This window comes from Bufo gargarizans, chromosome 3 (genome assembly GCF_014858855.1).
Source record: "Bufo gargarizans isolate SCDJY-AF-19 chromosome 3, ASM1485885v1, whole genome shotgun sequence".
NCBI lineage: Eukaryota > Metazoa > Chordata > Amphibia > Anura > Bufonidae > Bufo > Bufo gargarizans.
Window position 1 is genome coordinate 199,158,308 of NC_058082.1, and position 20,571 is coordinate 199,178,878.

At 43.2% G+C, this 20,571-nt stretch overlaps 1 protein-coding gene across 5 annotated transcripts in view; it reads left to right on the forward strand.

The window, feature by feature from the left end:
* Window positions 1-20,571, forward strand: part of SLC9A7 (solute carrier family 9 member A7) — a 108,973-nt gene that overhangs the window by 45,396 nt on the left and 43,006 nt on the right. For 3 of the 5 annotated variants that reach the window (XR_006388188.1, XM_044284603.1, XM_044284605.1), the window contains exons 3-9: window positions 2,196-2,273; window positions 5,551-5,607; window positions 8,932-9,008; window positions 12,176-12,288; window positions 12,780-12,885; window positions 15,352-15,493; window positions 17,004-17,109. Coding sequence is in view for 4 of the 5 variants with exons in the window: in XM_044284603.1 (XP_044140538.1) it covers window positions 2,196-2,273; window positions 5,551-5,607; window positions 8,932-9,008; window positions 12,176-12,288; window positions 12,780-12,885; window positions 15,352-15,493; window positions 17,004-17,109 (679 nt within the window). In the remaining variant the exon portion in view is untranslated. The remainder of the gene's footprint in view (window positions 1-2,195; window positions 2,274-5,550; window positions 5,608-8,931; window positions 9,009-12,175; window positions 12,289-12,779; window positions 12,886-15,351; window positions 15,494-17,003; window positions 17,110-20,571) is intronic. The other 2 variants (XM_044284604.1, XM_044284606.1) reach the window with 1 other exon arrangement.

Consider the following 20,571-nt stretch of genomic DNA (forward strand, 5'->3'; position numbering starts at 1 on the left):
GGGTGATCAATGACAGGGGGGTGATCAATGACAGGGGGGTGATCAATGACAGGGGGGTGATCAATGACAGGGGGGTGATCAATGACAGGGGGGTGATCAATGACAGGGCGGTGATCAATGACAGGGCGGTGATCAATGACAGGGGGGTGATCAGGGAGTTTATATGGGGTGATCATGGGTGATCAGGGGTTTATAAGGGGTTAATAAGTGACGGGGGGGGGGGGGTGTAGTGTGGTGTTTGGTGGGACTGTACTGACCTACCTGAGTCCTCTGGTGGTCGATCCTAACAAAAGGGACCACCAGAGGACCAGGTAGGAGGTATATTAGACGCTGTTATGAAAACAGCGTCTAATATACCTGTTAGGGGTTAAAAAATTCGGATCTCCAGCCTGCCAGCGAGCGATCGCCGCTGGCAGGCTGGAGATCCACTCGCTTACCTTCCGTTCCTGTGAGCGCGCGCGTTCACAGGAAATCTCGCGTCTCGCGAGAAGACGCGTATATGCGTCCAGGAGGAATAAAGCAACCACCTCCCGGACGCATATACGCGTACAGCGGTCGGGAGGTGGTTAAATTACTGATTACTTGGGTTCATGGTGGCCAGACCTGTACTTGGTTCTCTAGTCGTATACCTCAGGCTCTAAGCAGTTTATGTAGAATGTATAATCGCCCTTCTGCCTCTTCTGTATTAGACGTCAAGATAATAAAACCAGTGCTTAAGAGCGAAGTTTTAGAAGGTGACCAGTAAGACCAAATCTGAGCCTAAACTTGTAGAAGAATATCTGTAAAGAATAAATCAAGGCAACTGGACGTACTGTAGATTTCTTGAAAATGTTTCACTCGTTCTTCCAACGAGCTTTCTCAATTCTGAGTGATTGTACAAAAATTCTCTTGTACAATCACTCAGAATTGAGAGAGCTCGTTGGAAGAACGAGTGAAACGTTTCAAGAAATCTACAGTACGTCCGGTTGCCTTGATTTATTCTTTACAGATATACCATGAGCTGGATAAATGAGAACCTTGAGACAGTTGTAGAAGAATAGGGAATGACCACTGTGAGCTACAACCTGGAGTTTTTCATCTCTCACGAATTCTAGTTGAAGGTGATCTAAGGCAAATGGTGTTACATTTAGATTCTAATAATGTCGTCCACACCAGTGTATACTACTGGGTTCATTTATTAAGATCGGCGACAAAATCTGCGCCTAATATACGCCAAAAAGTGGCGCATATTGGTTGCTAAATGACCCCCTGCCTGTCCAAAGCATTACCTCTATCTATATGATTGATCTTGAGCAATGTGAGACTTACATTTTGTTGGCTTGGAATAATTTTATTTTTTTTCTGCTTGAGCTAGGTTTCACATATTTCTGAGGATTTCTGGTGTGATGTGTATATTTTAATGATCATTTTCAGAGCGGCTAGCTGTCTGAAAAAAGATCATATGAAATAAAAGTACTGAACCAGGAAGCCCTTTCCATTTGCTAGATTAAGAGTGCCGTTTGGTGGATTAGTATAGCTCTATATTATAAAAGCACACTGATGCTTTGAGGTCTCATAGTGACAAGTTCTCCATCAGAAAGGGTGTTTGTTTTTGTTTTTTTTGTTTTTTAATAAAAATCTGTATCCATAGAAAATATTTTCCAGCAGCTGCCACTAGGGCTAGCACAGTGAACAAAGATTTGCAGCTTCTATTGAATTCAATGTTAGGCTAGTTTCACACTAGCGCTTGTATATCCTGCAGGGAACAGCCTGCCAGATCGCTCTGCATTTCTGGAAGCTACAGCGTTGCCATCTGGTAACATTATTTATAATGGGGACCTGCAGAGATATGGCTGCAACCCAGCAAATATGGCGAGAATCGGCCAGACAAAAACTGCTGTGTGCATACTAAGTTTTACTATGGGACATCTGTGTATGGGGTCTAACCTACAAAAACTATTGAGCCTTGTTTTTGTATTTTTCAGATTTTTATTTTTAGTCCCCGTCTTGCATTATAAAATGTAAGACTTCCATGGTAGCCCGAATCACAACAGCCCAGCGTTTGTTGTCTAACATCACATGCTTTACTCCCTTCTGCGGCCTAGCATAATGCGCTTAGGTCAATTAAGAGAGATGATGATCTTCTTAACTGTGTTTATTTAGTTCCCCCAATTCCAGCACCCGTGTAATCTGAATGTATTATCGCTTCTTTCCAGGTGACCTTTGACCCAGAAGTCTTCTTTAATATTTTGTTGCCACCTATTATTTTTCACGCTGGATACAGTTTAAAAAAGGTAAGTCAGGATTATTCCGTACCGTGAAAGTGTTGTCATGAGATTACGATATTTTCTTTGCAGACAACTTAGTTTTGAGGCACAGTTTGATTTTATTCTGATGAATAATTTTGAATAATGTTGTACAGATTGTGACTTTTGTGTCTACAGAATATTGAATATTGAGTATTTTAGACAATACACCCTGGGAAGACATATCAATAGATACAGGGTAAAAGCTGAGTATTTGCTCATGACGGACAGTCAGAACCAGCCCCCTATTTATGCTGCTGCTATCAGACTGATCCTTAATTAACAAGTGCCTTTGTAAAACTTTTTTATTTTTTTAATTACATTACTATCTTTATTTTGTTAGGCGGATATCATTTTGTCTTTTTTTTCAGCATATACCAATTAGATTCAGTGTAGCAGCAGAATGACCACTAGATGACGCTGTCACCACATATTAATCAGCACGTTTTAGTTTTTTTTCTTTGTAAAGTTTGCAGTTTTTTGCTGATATTTTTGATTATGCCTGCTCCATTTACGTTACTGTGATTTCCTGTGCTCGAAAAGCTTCCATTTATGTATGATATTTTTTTTAACCTCTAAGTGGCATAAGAGAATAAAATATGATGATGTAGCAGCTTTATTATGGGTGGAAAAACTGCATGGTTGATCAACCCCACTGCCGAAAAAGTTGAACAGAATATTCTTTGTTTAAAAGGTGGATCGGTTTACTCCAAGCCTTATTATAGATTACATAACCAGGCTGGATAACGTCTGATCAGAGATCCACCACTCCTGAAAGTTCCCTGCATCACTTCCACCGGCCAGTCCCCTGGACGTCACTTACAGTATAAGTAACCCTAAAATCTGAACGCATGAGCTGCAGTTCCTTACAGAAGGGATGAATAAAACGGTGCCCCCTATTATTTTCACCTGTTTTTTGTTTTGTTTTTTGGGGTGAAGAATCAAGGACCCAGGAAAAAATAAGCCCTGAAGGTGTACCTTTTTACGAAGTATAGTGCCTATCTGGACTATTTTATACCTGTAGACGGTATAATTTTAACCACTTTTTACACATATGAGCTTTTTTTTTCATCCTCACAAGGTTAAATGGGTTTGGTTTATATTATTAATAATATTAATGATTATCAATCATGATAATGATGACATTATTTTTTATTAATATTCTGGGCTTCAGGCATCTGCTATCACAGTCAGGTGGCTAGCATGGCTGGCATTTATGGGGGCACTATGGCTTTTCTTTATTATGGGGGCACTGTGACTTCCACTTTTATGGTCACATGGGAAGCAAACTGGAAAAGGGTATATCAGAATTGGGTTCAGAAACCCTATCCATTGCTGGGCCTCCTGGTGATACCTGCCTGCTATGCTGGTTAGAATAGTGGTTGTGAAGTATAGAAGAACAGGAAGAAATAATCCTATGAGCATATAAAATCGCATTGCTCATTTATGACATTAAATCATTTTTCTATAGTGATACTAATTTACCTATCTGATCAGTGGGGTCTGACACCTACACCCGAACAACTGTGTGAAGAGGCTGTGGCGCTTCAGTGAGAGCTACCGCCGCCTCACAGCAAAATAAGCACAGCGCTGTAGATTGTATAGTGGCCATGCTTGGTATTGCAGCCCAGGCCCATTCACTTGAATGGATTGCCTGCAAGTAGGCCATGTGACTGATGAGCGTGAAGTCTCTGGCCTAGGAAGAGGCCGTGAAACTTACCAGAGTGCCATGGACTCTTCAAACAGCCAAATGGTGGGGTGACCGTAGTGGGGCCACCACCGATCAGACATTGATGACCTATCTTGAACACCCGGACAATTGTGCCAGCAAATTTGACATGGAAGCTGAGAGACCTGCTGGGATTCAGTCGTCTTGTAAAGATCTCTCGGTTGGCAGCAGGGGCGTAACGATCGCGGTCGCACTGAGTGCGACTGCGACCGGGCCCGGCGGGGGGAGGGGCCCGCTGTACTAACATGTAATGAAGCGCTGTGACGGGGCCCAGCATGAAGTACAGTGACAATGCCGGGCCCCCATCAGGGCGCTCCATTACATGTTTAATATGAAGCAAGGTGGGGGAGGTTTGCGCAGAGGGGGGGAGGAGGAAGAGGGGGGACGCGCGCGCGCACTCACTCACTCACATACAGTCCGCCCGGCATTTCTTGTCACTGCCAGGCTGTATCCAGATCATCAGTGAAGCAGGAGCTCTAGAGCTCCCTCTGCTGGCCGCACATCGCGCTGCTGGCTGTGGGAGGAGCTCTGAAGGCCCGGGAAACTGCCTTCAGCACAGCCAGCAGCGCCATGTGAGTGTGGCAGCGCAACACCAGGGAAGAGGGTAAGTATGTGTTTTTTTATTTTCTTTTCCTAACACTGCAGACTGGGGGCAAAGGGGAAGGGGGTTGATGGGCACAACTAGAGTGAGGGGGCACAAAAGTGGGCATCTCTACTGAGGGGGCACCTAATATGTCATAACTACTGTGAGGGGGGCACATATAAAGGCATAACTATGAGGGGGCACATATATCAACTACTGTGAGGGGGGCACATAATCTAGCATAACCACTGTGAGGGGCACATATGTGGGCATATTTAATGTGAGGGGCACATAATCTGGCATAACCACTGTAGGGGGGCACATAATCTGGTCATAACTACTGTGAGGGGCACATAATCTGGCATAACTACTGTGAGGGGTAACATATCTGGCCATATCCACTGTGAGGGGCACATATCTGGGCATAACCACTGTGAGCGGGCACATATCTGGGCAAACCCCTGTGAGCGGGCACATATCTGGGCATATCCACTGTGAGGGGGAACTTATCTGGGCATAACTACTTTGAGGGGGCACATATTTGGCATAACTACTGTTAGGGGGCACATATTTGGCATAACTACTGTTAGGGGGCACATATTTGGCATAACTACTGTGAGGGACACATATCTGGGCATAACTACTGTGACAGGAACAAAGGTAGGCATAACTGCTGTGAGGGGCCACAAGAAGGACATAACTTTTGTGAAGGGACCACAAGGTGGGCTTAATTACTGTGAAAGGCCACAAGGTGGGCATTAGTACTGTGAGGGGCCACAATGTAGACATTAGCACTGTGTGGTTGCACTTAGGGGAAATGTCCTAAATTACCCTGCTATACATTGGCATAGCTCAGTCTACCAGGCCAGCACAGCGCCCCCTGCTGGTAGTTTCATAGGGGCAGTCACCATCCCTTCCTTATGTGATTATTCTTTTTTTCTCTATCACCACAGGAACCTTGTTCTGGATCCAGCGGACATCACGCCGACGCCAGAGACACCCTGGATGAGGTAGGACCAGATTTTATTAGGACTGGGTGAGTGTAGCCATGCATTGGGCTTAGGGCTCTTTAACACGAGCGGATCCCGTGTGGCTAAACTGCTGTGTGAAAGAAAGCCAAGCCCCGCTCCGGACAGCAGAGACACTGAGTAGTAACATGATTGATAATGCTCTTTGCCTCTCTGTGATCGTTTTGCTACAAAATCACGGTGACAACTTTATCTCATTGTGATTTTGTAGTAAAAAGGTCACAGAGAGGCACGGAGCTGTCTCTGCTGTCCGGAATGGGGCTTGGCTCTCATTCACGCAGCGGACTAGCCGCACGGGAAAGAGCCCTTAGTAAGAAATTCTGCCGCTTCTTTGTATAAATGGGGGGGGGGTGCCCGATCCAAAGTTTGCACTGGGGCCCATAACACTCTAGTTACGCCACTGGTTGGCAGGTACCAGCTGGTCCGATAAGGTTGGTTTTGTGCATATCAAGGGTGGTTTTTCTGTTTACACAGTGTTTCCAGACATAAAGGAAGTGACACTGTATATTTTTATGTGCAGATTTCACAACTGTGTGGTGTAGTGATGGGAGGTAATATTTCATACTTTGTGGAATAGAAATACATTTGTAAGCATCTGTCTGGCTTTTGTAAGATTTGGGTGCGGTCCATTTCTGATTTCTCATGTGACACAATTGCTAAATCTAAATGGGCGTGCAAGGAGACACAATAGAAGAGAATGAACCGAAGACCATTTCAAGTGTTGTACCCTTTCTGGTTGGTTATCAGAAGTTGTGTGGACAGGAATATCAAGAATTAATGACGATGTCGAGGTCCATGTCTAATTGTCAGTGTTTTCATGAACTCCGCTCCAGACGGTGTTTGCATTATCTGTTCTGATTTCTACCGTACACATCAATGATAGAGAAGCGGTAAAAACATTGTACATACACTTTGTACAGACTCTTGGGTGAGTTACTATGAAGCGTTATAGGAAGTAATGACAGAAATGAAGAGACGAGAGCGAACGCTCACATCATAAATGACATTATACAGCAGTAACAAGCAGTGTTGCTGTGAACCCAGCATGAGGGTTAGATATTCGAAAGTTTACTAGAAATGTCAGCGTCTCCTGTGCAGCAGCTACAATATGATCCAAATTGATATCGAGTGAACAGTCCGAGCATGATGCAGGGTTGAGGGGTCTGATAAGTGGAGAAAGAAGCAGTTTTCTATAATAACCTATATTGCAAAGTTTCCTACCTAGGTTTGTGTTACTGATTTTATGGAAAATGAAAGTGTTGTTATGCTTTAATGAATCTGTCACCAGGTTTGTTCTGCCTGATCTGAGAGCAGCATAAACTAGAGAGAGACCCCGGATTCCACTGCTGGGGTAGTTTTCATGAAGTCAGTGCAGCAGCACAAATCAAAGCTGAGGTCTCTTCATTGTTGCTCATGTTCTCTGGAGTCCTTGATATTCATGAGCGATTTTACTAAAATGACCTCATAACAAAGTGACCCAGTGACTTAAAGGGATTGGTCACTAATTTGTCGCTGTGTAAGGCTACTTTCACACTGGCGTTTGGTGCGGATCCGTCGTGGATCTGCACAGACGGATCCGTTCAGATAATACAACCGTCTGCATCCGTTCAGAACAGATCCGTTTGTGTTCTCTTTAACATGGCCAACACCGATCTGTCTAGAACATTATTGAAAGTCAACGGAGGACGGATCAGTTTTCTATTGTGTCAGAGAAAACGGATCCATCCCCATTGACTTACATTGTGTGTCAGAAGGTATCCGTTTAGGTCAGTTTTGTCAAACGGACACCAATACGCTGCAAGCAGCATTATGGTGGCCGCCTTCAGAGCGGAGTGGAGACTGAACGGAGGCAAACTGACGCATTCTGAGCGGACCCTTTTCCATTCAGAATGCATTAGGGCAAAAATGATCCGTTATGGACCGCTTGTGAGAGCCCTGAACGGATCTCCCAAACGGAAACCAAAACGCCAGTTTCAATTCTGGTATAATTCTGTGTTCTCTACTCACTGCCTTGAACATAAACAATGACATTTCTCCCAGACAAGAGCTGCAGCACATCCAAGTGACGTCATGCCCCGGGTGGGTGAACTAATCCAACCAATCCATGCCCGCTTCCATCCTTCTGTCTCTATTGCGCATACTCCGAATCCAAGGACTAGGGTATGCACAGTAGAGACTTGCCTAGCCCATGATCTCCCTGTCTATAGTTTGTCCAGGATGAAATATCAATATATTGCAGTATTAGGGAGCATTCACACGACTGTATTTTTGGTAGATCGCATGTGGACCCATTCATTTCTATGGGGCTGCGACAAATCAGGACCGCCCATGGATGTTATCCTTGTGCTGTCTGCATCCATGCTTCCGTTCTGCAGATTATAGAACGTGTCCTATTCTGGTCTGCTTTACAGAGGAGAATAGGCAGTTCTAAGGTAGGGCCCACAGAAAGTGGGGGATGCGCATGGCTAGTGTCCGTGTTTTGTGGATGTGTGATTTGCGGTCCACTAAACTGATACGGTCGTATGAATGCTCCCTTAGATTTGTTTTAAGCACATGCGCCGATATTTCATTTTGGATGAACAGTGCACAGGTAGAGCTTGGACTAGGTACGTTTCTACTGCACACACCCTGGTCCTCGGAAGGAGACAGAGGGACAGGAGCACGCATGCGGTCATGGCTGAGTTAGTTAGGTGATAACACTTGGACTTTAAGAGCCCTTTATATGGGCTGAGAGTTCATAGGAATGCTGGTTAGCGAAAAGCTCGTTCATTGGATAAACCGATCGCTTGTGCTCACGCAAAAATGATCGCTCACCTGCAGCAGATCGTGCTGTGTAAACCCGATCTCCTGCCAGAGTCAGTATGGGGAAGAGCGATGGCATTAGTGATCACTCCTCCCCGTACTCTGGAGGAGATGTAAATGCAGCGGTCTCCTCCACCAGCGAGCAGTAGATTGTCGGGAAGGAACGCTTCTTTCTGGACTATCTGCTGTAATATTGACCCGTGTGAAGGGACCTTTAGACTATGGGCCTGTAACTTTCATTAATCACATCTTAGAGTGTATTGTGCATTTCAATGGATTTTTCTTATTTTCTTCAGCTAGGCCATAATTATTTGGTATTATGAGAGCCGCCCTAACCCAATGCTAGAGTTACTCTATGAACTTACTAAGTTGTAGTCTCCTTGATAAGAATGCCCATGAACAATTCGCACACCGTGTCACTGTAAAGTCTGGTTTCCTAATATACAGTATGTAATACATAAAAAATCATTCCTAAAGTCCTACTTGTTTGTTCCTTTATTTCAGCGCCACTTCTTCAGAAACATTGGCTCCATCCTCGCCTATGCCTTCTTTGGCACCGCAGTCTCATGTTTTATCATTGGGTGAGTCATAGCTGTGTGAAGACTTGGATGATGTACAGTCATTCGCTGCGCAGCTGAAAATAATCTCTGCTTGTGCCGTGATATTGTGTCTCCCGCAGCACGTGTACCAGCAGCCGTCCTATATTTAGCCGCCTTTGCTCTGCAGGTTTTTCGTTCTTGAAAGAATGCTCCTAGAGAGGTGTATTTGTGCCCATTATATGTATTTTAAAGGGAACCTGTCCTCTGAGCTGGTTATGAGACTACTGCCACAATGTTACAGCTTGTAAATAATATGTTAGATAATAAATGGCCGGTTTCTCTACATTAATATATCCACCTTTATTATTGCCTAATAAAATACATATAAAAGGTCATGCTTTATGCATACATACAATAACAAATTAAGGGTCCAGTCAGACATCCGTAGTGTTTTGCGCACCACAAAACACGGACACCGCGCATCGCCAGCACTATATAGAGAATTCCTATTCTTGTCCGCAGCTGCAGATTTTTAGTTGCAAAGAATCGATGTAGAAATTCACACTCCGTGTGTACCGCTGTGGTTTCAATATTGAAACCACAGCGGTACACATAGAGTGCGAATTTCTACATTGATTCTTCGCAACAAAAAATCAAAGTCAGTGTTGCAAAGCTACAAGACGGAAGACAGTGCCGGCACTAGCGCACATGCGGGAAGGATAACCAGAGCTCAGCAAAAGAATTGAAATGCAGCCACGTAGGTCCGGTAAGCAGTTGCCAACATATTCTGCTTGATCACTCCGCACAATAACTGCCAAATTTGTTGAATGTGCCGGGCGGTAGCGACGTAACCGCCTGCCAATTATTGCGCATTCTATATGAATTGACAAGCAACTGACATCATATATTGCTGAACTTTTGCGCGCAACAGTAATGCTGCAGATCCAAACAGTGACCCTACAACTTCCATATTATTATAACTGCGTACTACGTAGGGTACTGTTTCAAAGGGTGGCAACTTTAAATGAAATAAGAACATTAGAATAAGAAAGTATTAATCAGACATTGTATCAACTTGTCTTGCACTGCTGTGGAATGTAATGATCTTTTGTGTAAGTGCGAGAGCTCCGCTCTATAAGCCTATAGAAGGACCGTGACTATACACTAGATTTTATTAGGCAATAAAAAATGTGGATATACTAATGTAGAGAAACCGTCCATTTATTATTAATTATATTGAGCAGCTAGGTGGTATGGCAGGCCGGGTCATATTCCAGTGGTGTTTCCTTTTTTTTGTTATTTTTACTTTTCACAAATAATATTTTAGACCTGCCAGAAAAAGTTTAGTTTTATTAGGAGGGAGAAGGTAAAGTTATAACACCGCCATGCGGCACTCTACAGTATAAATATAACTATTAAACAAAAATGGGATATTGCACTGCTTTCTACTGTTCAGAGTAAGCCAGGTGAAAACAGGTAAAGAAACTGGTAGGCAGTGCCTATCGCTCATAACCAACAAAATTAGGTGCCGTTTAGACACTTTTATGGCCCAAAGTTAATATCCTAAGCTGTTCACATTTAGACTAGTTTTACACAAGCGCAAAACTGTTCTGACAGGCGTTTCCAGTAGAGGAAAAGCCTGGCGGATTTCAATATATCCAGCATAGCCGGATAATACTTTTCGCTGCCGGAGCCCATTGGCTATAATAGGACCCGGTAGGGTACCGGCCTGTTTCCAGCATTAGTGCTGGGATTTGGCCGAACAAAAACTGCTCTTTGTAGCACTATTTGTCTGGCCAAATATCTGCACTAATGCCGGAAACGGGCGGGATCCCCACCGGGTCCCATTGTAGTCAGTGGGGCCTGGTGGTGCTCCAGCTGTTTCTGTTTCTAATCACAGATGGGCAGAAAGATGGTGCCGACTGCTTCCAGCATAAAAGATGAGTGATTGATTTTACTAAAAATTACATAATGAGAGTAAGTTTCTGAATATAAAAACACACTGCTCCGCCCGTTGCAATGATGAAACCAGTGGTTCGGCAGAGCAGTGCGTTTTCCTATGTGAAGTCGCAAAACGTCGGTCAAGGATGAAGGCATCATGGCAGTAGATTCAGGACGGAAACGCTGCTGATGGGTTCCTTTTAGAGGGAGGGATGTTTAAAGAATTGGAAACTATGATTAACCCTTCCACTACTGTGGTTTTTCTGGGTCTTGATCCCCAGAGCACAGGTTTATGTTTGGGATGCTGTATTCTACAGGTCTATCTTATTATTTTTCAGTCTCTCCCCAATATTTAGGCCTTTTGTTCAGAGTTGGCGCTACTCTATTTTGTTTTGTTTTTTCTTACATGGGAAAATGTGTAGTCTGCTCTAAAGTTTAGTAAATAATAATGATGAACCCTCTAATTCCTAAGTGTGTACGATGATGTTTATTATGGCACCGAGGGCAATTATTGCCTCTTTTAGCACTAAAGGCAGCCGCAGCACATGGATAGATATAGATATAGATAGAGATATATATATATATATATATATATATATATATATATATATATATATATATATATATATATATATATACATACATACATACATACATACATACATACATACATACATACATACATTTTTATTACAAAGACTCTTTATAATTCTACATGAAAAGGTTTGTAGAGTTTTTTTCTTTTGCATATGAAAATACCTTGTTTAAAGGCTCTGTTCACCTTGCATTGGGGCCATGTGCTGGAGGTACCGTGTACTGTACTTCGGCTGCTTTTGGTGCATTAGTCCGGGAGTTTCCCAGCGCTACACAGCCTAATATTTCAAGCCTATGAAGGTAAAGCTTTAACATTCCTATCTACTGCTTCAGGTACATTAGACACCCCAAAAAATGTTTGTGAATGAGCAAAAGCAATTAAGTACAAGGTGGTCAGGAGTAACATACGTACGTTCTGAATGATGATTGAGCACCTGATCCCCACATGGAATGGATTTTCTATCGTATTAAATTTCATACAGTGGTAAATAATATATAAAATGTCACATACTATGAGACGAGGCATATGCATTTACTAAATAGGAATTCCCATCTCATTGTGATGACTGATATTTGGTGTATTAAGTACTTTTAGTTTTTTAGTTAGATTTTTTATTTTTTTTTGTTATGAATCGTTTGATCAAATAAATGACTGCTTTTATTGTTTGTTCCAGAAATCTCATGTATGGAGTAGTGAAATTAATGAAGCTTGTTGGTCAGCTGGATGGTAAATTTTTCTACACAGACTGTCTCTTTTTTGGAGCCATCATCTCCGCGACAGACCCAGGTATTGTGCTTTCCATGGTAACTTGGTATTTGTTGTATTGCACTACAGTTTTTAAGTATTAGCACCCCCTCCAACATCTGGAAATACAGTAATAGAAGATAAACATTCCAGATATTTGTTCACATGCTTGGTGGGTTTCCCCCAGAGAGCTCCTCCATTCGTCCAGATGTCCGAACTCTGCTTTGCTGTATGATGCTGAATATTGATACCAAACCTTCCTTTTATCTAGCTTTTTTGCATCTTATTGTCTGCAGCATACTGAAAAATGATAGCAGATCCAGGCTGCCAGAGAATTACTGCTGCTGTTTCCTTTGCAGCATATTGATGCCGCTTTTAATGTTTCACAGTAAATAAAAGTTCAACAAAACATCAGTTTTTATTTACATGCAATAAAATACATGTTCTTACAAATAACTTATTGCAATGCATCATGTATTATGTATCTGCATGTTTTATACTCTAATTCTTCATTGTCTTGTGCTTCTTCCCAGTGACAGTGCTAGCAATATTCAATGACCTGCGTGCAGACGTGGATTTGTATGCCCTCTTGTTTGGGGAAAGTGTGCTTAATGATGCAGTAGCCATTGTGTTGTCTTCGTGAGTATTATTTCTTATACATTATTATTATTTTACAAGGGTTGAATTGGGATGGCAGAGTTAAAAAATAAAAAATAGTTAAATGGCTGGGAAAGGGGTTATTTTTTTTAAAAAATTTTAGGAGTTATACTTACTGATTCAAACCTCCCCCTACTTCAGTTCCACCACTATGGTCCTTCTGGCTCCGGGTGTTATTTGTATGGCTGCAGCACTGATGTGCCCATATCCTGCCACATGTGACTGGCATATACTGCTGAAGCCAGTGATTGGCTGCAGCTGTCACATGCGGTATAGCAGCCAAGAAGATGACATCATCGCTGCAGTGGTATGGAGTATAGGAGAAGCAGGGCAATAGGAGATATTAACATTTCTTAATAATTTAAGGGCGTGTTTGCACTGTGCAATTTCATTTTCAAAATCTGTGGACTGTGATGCGGACTTCAGTACCATGAGTAAAATCTTTGGTCCCCAGATCCTTTTTTTTTTTTTTTTTTTTCTCTGCAGGATGTGAATGGGGTTTCTTGAGTTGCAGACACAAATTCTTAAAAATAAAAAATCTGGTGGATTTATTGACAATTTTATATTTGTCGCCATAAATGTAAAAATGCAATTTATTAAACCATATGGATGAGGCATAAGAGACGGGCACAGCAAATATATATAGAGAAAAAGTCATGGTTCAACGTGCATGCAACGCCAAGACACATATACAAAAACACTGTGCACACCTGAAAATACCTGCAAAAATACATCTGATCTTTAATAAGCCATGGGTTAAAAGCAAGCCTTGAAGAAGGGGCACATTTTAACAGCGATATGTGAGGCAGCGCATGACTGTACTTTGGGCCACTTTACATCACTGTTAGGTAAGGTCTGGTATACAGCATTCATTGTTGCTCATGTATGGATGCCACAAATAGGGCTGATTTGTTCCTGCTAACATCATTGCTCTTCAGCAGTATAGTGCTTGTCCTTGCTATTGCTTTATATATTTGCCAGCACTTTATCTTCTATTTTCACATAGTTTTCCTGTTTTTTTTTTCACTATTATGTAAATTATATTATTATTATGTATTATTATTGCTTAGTTGGGCAGATATACTAAGACCGACGTTACAAATACCAGTCTTGGGGTCCATTCAGACAGCCGTAGTGCTTTGCGGATCCTCATTCACCGTGTGCTGTCGGCATCTTTTGCTGCCCCATTGAAATGAAAGTGTCTGCACCCGTTCCGCTAAATTGCAGAACGGATGCGGACTCATTCATACGGCCGTCTAAATGAGTCCTTAGTATAAAATCTGATGATGCCTTGTTATGGCATTATATGTCGGTATATGGCATTCCTGAAACTTGTGTAGAAAGAGGACAACCCCTTTACTGTGGGAGACAGGATGGAGATGAAACCATGACACCAGTGTAGGGCTGCAGTAAACGATTATTTTAGTAATCGAGTATTCTATCGATTATTTTTTACGATTAATCGAGTAATCTAATAAGAAAAAAAAAAAATTTCCTTTATAAAAACTCATCAGACCCCCTGCCATCAGTCCCCAACACCCTTTGTTCCCCACTGTGCGATCAGCCCAAGTGCATTAGCTCTGCCCCCACACAGTGCCCTATCAGCTCTGCCCCCACGCTGTGCCCCATCAGCTCTGCCCCCACGCTGTGCCCCATCAGCTCTGCCCCCACGCTGTGCCCCATCAGCTCTGCCCCCACGCTGTGCCCCATCAGCTCTGCCCCCACGCTGTGCCCCATCAGCTCTGCCCCCACAGCTGTGCCCCATCAGCTCTGCCCCCACAGCTGTGCCCCATCAGCTCTGCCCCCACAGCTGTGCCCCATCAGCTCTGCCATCAGTGTGCCATCAGCTCTGCTGCCACGCTCCTCCTGACACCCGGATTGCACAGCGTCACTGGTTTCTATGACGCTGTGCACTCCAGGCGCCTGGCCTTAGTTGCGCCCCACCCCCTCGGTTTCACCAACTTACCTTTCCAGCAGGGGTGCTGCCGACACTCCATCGCTCTGCTCTGCTCTGCTCCTGACGTCACACAGTGCGTCAGGTCACGGCGTGCGTACGTCAGGAGGTCAGAGCAGCGCAGGACCATGGACTTACTGTGGAGTGTCCGGAGGCCGCCTGCTGGAAAGGTGAGTATTGCAAGCCAGCGGGAGACCACGGAGCAGGAGTAATAGCAAGCGCTTCACTCCCGCTCCGTGGTCACATGACACAAACGAATCTTCGATGCAAAAAATTTGCATCGAGGATTTTTTTGTGTCGAATTATTCGATTTAATCGAGTAATCGTTTCAGCCCTACACCAGTGTGAGCTGAACTTGAACTATTGCAAATACAATATGCTTTGTTAAAATTACTACTGGCAAAGGAATTAATTTATCAAGTGCAGTCATATCCATCAGGGAGCACTTTTCGCCCGCCGGTGTTTCTAAAAACTTAAATTTTGTTTCCTCTTAGGTCTATAATGGCATATCAACCGACCGGTGAGAACTCGCACACGTTTGATGCAGCTGCCTTTTTCAAGTCTGTTGGTGTTTTCGTTGGCATATTTAGTGGGTCTTTTGCAATGGGTGTTTGCACTGGCATCTCCACAGCTCTTATATCCTTTCTGTTGTTTGCACAGAATTACATGTACAAGGGCAAAGATTGGAATTCATATAAGATGAATGCCCAAATGTGAAACAAAGGTACCCATACATATTAGACAACACTTGTCTCATCCCCCTGATTTCCATGGAATATTCCAGCAATCTAAGATTATATTCACATCACGTCCCTGGCAGATTTATTTGTAGTAGAACATTAGTCCGAAAGAGACTTTAAAGGGTAACTGTCATGGTTTTTTTTTTTTTAAATCAATTTTAGCAAATGTTACTGCTGCTGCAGCATTATGCATTAAGCAATCTTTAGTTTCTTCACATACCACTGTTTTCCTTGAGTTTTTCCCTCAGTTACAGCTGTTTAAACATTTACAATATGAGGACCTTCTTAAGATGGCTCCTCTGCCAGTTCTCTGAGGCCAAAACTGCTTTCCTTCACTTCCCATACACACCTACTGTAGATAGCGGCTCCCTGCCAGCCAATCAGATTGGATTACTGAGAGACACGCCTCCTCACTCTGAAGCCTAATGCAGGCATGCAGTGTGAAGGACCTCCCCTCTGTCATCTGTTGACATTAAGTTGGAAGACAGACAAGCCCTAGTAACAGTCTTATTCAGGTATACATGCCTAGCTCTAATAAACTAACAAATAAAATAAAATATGACCGTTACCGTTGAAGTGTTTTTTCAGCCTCTATCTATCCAATATAGTTCAGGATATACTGCAAAGAAAACGGGTATGGAATAGTGGAGTAGATTATGCTTTTCTGTACAGTGGTATACAGTGAAATATCATACACAGCATGGGACTATTTTTTATTTTTTTTCAACAGGACCCTTTAAGTGACAGATGTCACTGTATGGCATTCATCAAAGGCATCCAATTATCATACTCTTGACGGAGACTATAGACATGATGTGAACACAGCCTAATATGTAAGGGGGCCTCCCGAGCATTTGGCCAACAATTATTTTGTGTGTAAGGCAAGCTTTAGAAATAAACCAGGGGGAGAATTATCAAACTGTCTAAAAGAAAAACTGTATTTGTTGCCCGTAGTCTTCGGCTGAGATCAGTTGTTATGGGCAACAAAGACCATTTCTCTTAGACCGTTTCTTTAATGTGCCCCATTATAACAGGCAAACACCGCCTATATGTAAACTAAATCTACAAAGTATTTGCTTATTGCTCCAAAGCAGAATATAAAGGGTATAGGACAGAGAATGAATTATTGATGTCCACTTAACGTTTCATGATTTAAATGACCTAGAAATGTAAAACATATTCGTTCTGTTTCTGTAACAATTTTAACATTTCATTATTTCCTTGTTCTTCTACATGGCTGATTACAAAACTCCTCAGGTTGATCTTGAAAATTGAAAGCAATTTCTGAAGCCTGGTGGATTATAATTAACATTTTGAATGTTTGTTTCTTTGCCTTTTCATTGTTTGATTAGCCTGTCCTTGTCACTTCGGATCGCCCCATTTTATTTCCTTAACTGTCCTGTAACGTAACAAAGTTTACCAAGCTGCACTGCTTTCCCTTACTGGAGACGGCCTTGTTCTTTCTATTGTCTTGGAGTACGTTCCTCCTGGCTGAAGCGTGTGGCTTTACAGGTAGGTGTATGTATTCTATTGGTGTACCTATACGTAGAGTTTAACCCCTTCCGGCACCATGCCTTAAAGGGGTTGTCTCACTTCAGCAAATAACTTTTATTATGTAGAGGAGTTTTGTACAAGCCACTTATTAATGTATTCCTATTATCCATATTGCTTCCTTTGCTGGCAGGATTCATTTTTCCATCATATTAAGCACTCCTCGTTTCCATGGTTACAACCACCCTGCAATCCATCAGCAGTGGCCGTGCTTTCACACTATAGGAAAAAGCGCCGGCCTCTCTGGTGGCTGGGACTAGTGAGTCTAGTGCTTTTTCCTATAGTGTCAATCCTTCTCTTGATTGACAGGGCCAAGGCAGTGCTTCTCTCCTCCAGCCGGCCATGTCTACTGCGAAAATCTTGCACCTGCACTGGCCCGTTCAGTATTCGGCGCAGGTGCAGTGAGGGAAGAACGTTCTCAGTCAGCCGGCTTCCTCACTGTGACGTATTCAGCGTAGGTGCAGTGAGGAAGCCGGCAGCCGCCGAGCGTCCTTCCCTCACTGCGCCTGCGGTGAATACTGAACAGGGCGGCGCAGGTGCGAGATTTTCTTAGTGGACACTGCTGGCGGGAGGAGAGCAGCGCAGCCTTGGCCCTGTCAATCAAGAGAAGAAGACAAAAGGGGGTCAGCACATCCCAATGCGTAGGTGCCCGTCGCTAAGCATCTCTAATTTATTAGCATAGCATTTACAATATAATATATCTCTGTACCTTATTTGGTTTGTAGAGTGCTATTGCACTGTGTGTTGTTCTAATCAAGAGAAGAAGGGCGAGAAAAGAGGTGGGCAAACGGAGCCTCTAGGAGCTGACACCCCACCAGCTGAATTCCTTGGAGAGTGTAGTTTCAAAAATGGAGTTATTTCATGGGGTTTCCACTACACCTCTGGTACCTTAGAGATGTTGCAAGTTCAACATGGCAAGAATTACAGAATCGGTGAAGTCTTAGTTCTATTTTATCCCCTGCTGTGTTTGGAAAAAAATTGATTAAATTTGAAAATATGCATCTTGCACTAATTCTTCTGAAACGCTTCCTAAATGCCACTTTGAATACTTTGAGGGGGGCAGGTTTTAAAATGGGGTGATATATGGGGCATCTAATATACAAGCTCCTCAAAGGCATTTCAGAACTGAATTGGTCCCTCAAAAGATTTTGAAATTTTCTTGAAAATTAGTAAAATTGCTGCTAAACTTATAAGCCTTTTAACCTTTCAAAAATATAAAAGTACATTTGAAAAATGATGCCAAGATAGAGAGGCATATGTCTTTTCTGTGCAATGCGCCAAAAGTCTGAAAAAATACTTTTATTCAACTGACCACGCTATGTAAACGATAGTCTTGAAGTCAAGGAGGCAGCAAGTACCCCACCCCGTTTCCGTCCCCTTAGGACTATTTCAGACGAGCGGACGCCGTGCGTGACATCCGCTCCGTGAATAACAGCCAAGACCCGATGCGGACTGCAGAGGCACGGAGCATTACTATGATTGATAATGCTCCGTGCCTCTCTGTGATCTCTTTACTACGAAATCACAGTGAGATAAAGTGGTCACTGATTTCGTAGTAAAGAGATCACAGAGAGGCACGGAGCATTATCAATCATGTTAATGCTGCGTGCTTCTGCTGTCCGCATCGGGTCTTGGCTGTCATTCACGGAGCGGATGTCACGCACGGCATCCGCTCGTGTGAAACAGCCCTTAGCGTTTGATTGATAAGAATTCCAATTCCTTCACCACTGGACGCTTAAACGTAGTCTTGCGCGTGCGTTGTGTCCCTGCAGTGCCGGGGCCTGCGCACTGTTCCACTACGCTGTGAGGTAGGCTCAATGATCAGGCACTCGCACATGATAGCCTGTGCATGCGCGAGACTACGCTCAAGCGCCCAGCAGTGAAGGAATTGAACATCCTATCAATCAAATACTAAGGGGCGGGCAAGGGGATGGGGCACGCTTGACTTCAGGCGAGAAAGCTGCTGCCCCCTTGACTTCAAGACTATCGTTTACATAGCGTGGCCAGTTGAATAAAAGTATTTTTTCAGACTTTTGCCGCATTGTACAGAAAAGACACAGACACCTTTTTATAATCATGCTACAGGCTGCAATAAGGTACTGCTGGCGGTTTAATATGCATTTTCTAGGTGACAGGTTCCCTTTAATGCAAGGCTCTTACTATTGTATTGTTGTTCTTCATATTGCTTCCTTTGCTGGCTGGATTCACTTATCCATCACATTATACACTGCTTATTTCCAGGGGTTATGACCACCCTGCGATCCAGCAGCGGTGGCCGTGCTTGCACATTATAGGAAAATGCGCTGGCTTCTCTGGTTGCCGGGACAGAGTGCGAATAGGCCGGCGCTGCTGGATTGCAGGGTGGTCATAAACCTTGCATACAAGCAGTGTATAATATGATAGAAAAATGAATCCAACCAGCAAAGGAGGCAATATGGGCAGTCAAAATACATTAGTAAGTGCCTTGTACACGACCCCTTTAAAGTCCTGTGTGCTTCAAGCTGATTGTAAGCAAAGTGGGCTAGATTTATCCAAAGTGGTGTAAAGTAGAACTGGCCTAGTTGCCCACAGCAGCCAATCAGATTCCAGCTTTCAGTTTTTCAGAGCGCCTTTTAAAAAATGAGAGGTGAAATGTGATAAATCTCCCCCAATGTCTGTTCAGAGCTGTATGGCTCTATAAAAAAGTATCCTGCATGAACCAGCAAGTGGATTTTTTATTTTATTTTTATATTTCCCACAAGTCCCAAAAGACGCTGAAAGTGGTCCCCGTTCTCGTCTATGCATCTTTGGGCACCTTGGATTACATTGGCTGATACCACAAAAGACCAAATGTCCTGCTTTTTCCAACAAGATGGAGCAACATGCCGCACCTCACAGAACTCACTGGCACGTGTTCATTAACTGTTTACTGTTTAGAGAACGGTGACCACCACGTTCCCAAGATTTATCCACCTGTGATTTTTATCTGTGCTAAATTTTAAAACCGTTTAGGCTAACAGTCCACATCCCCTGGATGAACTCCAGGAAAACATCACAAGCAGTTTCCGCCAACATAATCCGACCTGCCCAAAGATGCGGACATGTGAACGGGGACCACGGTCATCATCTTTTGGGACTTGTGGGTAATTCAAATAGAACACATTCATTTTGTCATACTATGGCTGGAGACGGGCTACTTTTTTGTAGGCCACACTGTATAAACATGCAGACTTCCTCCCTGTGGTTGTGGTTCATGAGAGCCGAGATCTGTTCTAAATTACACCATGAAGTATAGTACGCCTGAATAGCACATTTAGTTAACCCTGTGTGTGCCTTGAAGACATTTATAGGTTAGATTTATCAAAACTGGTGTAAAGGATAACTGTCTTAGTTGCCCAGAGCAACCAATCAGATTCCATTTTTAATTTTCCAAAGGAGCTTTGA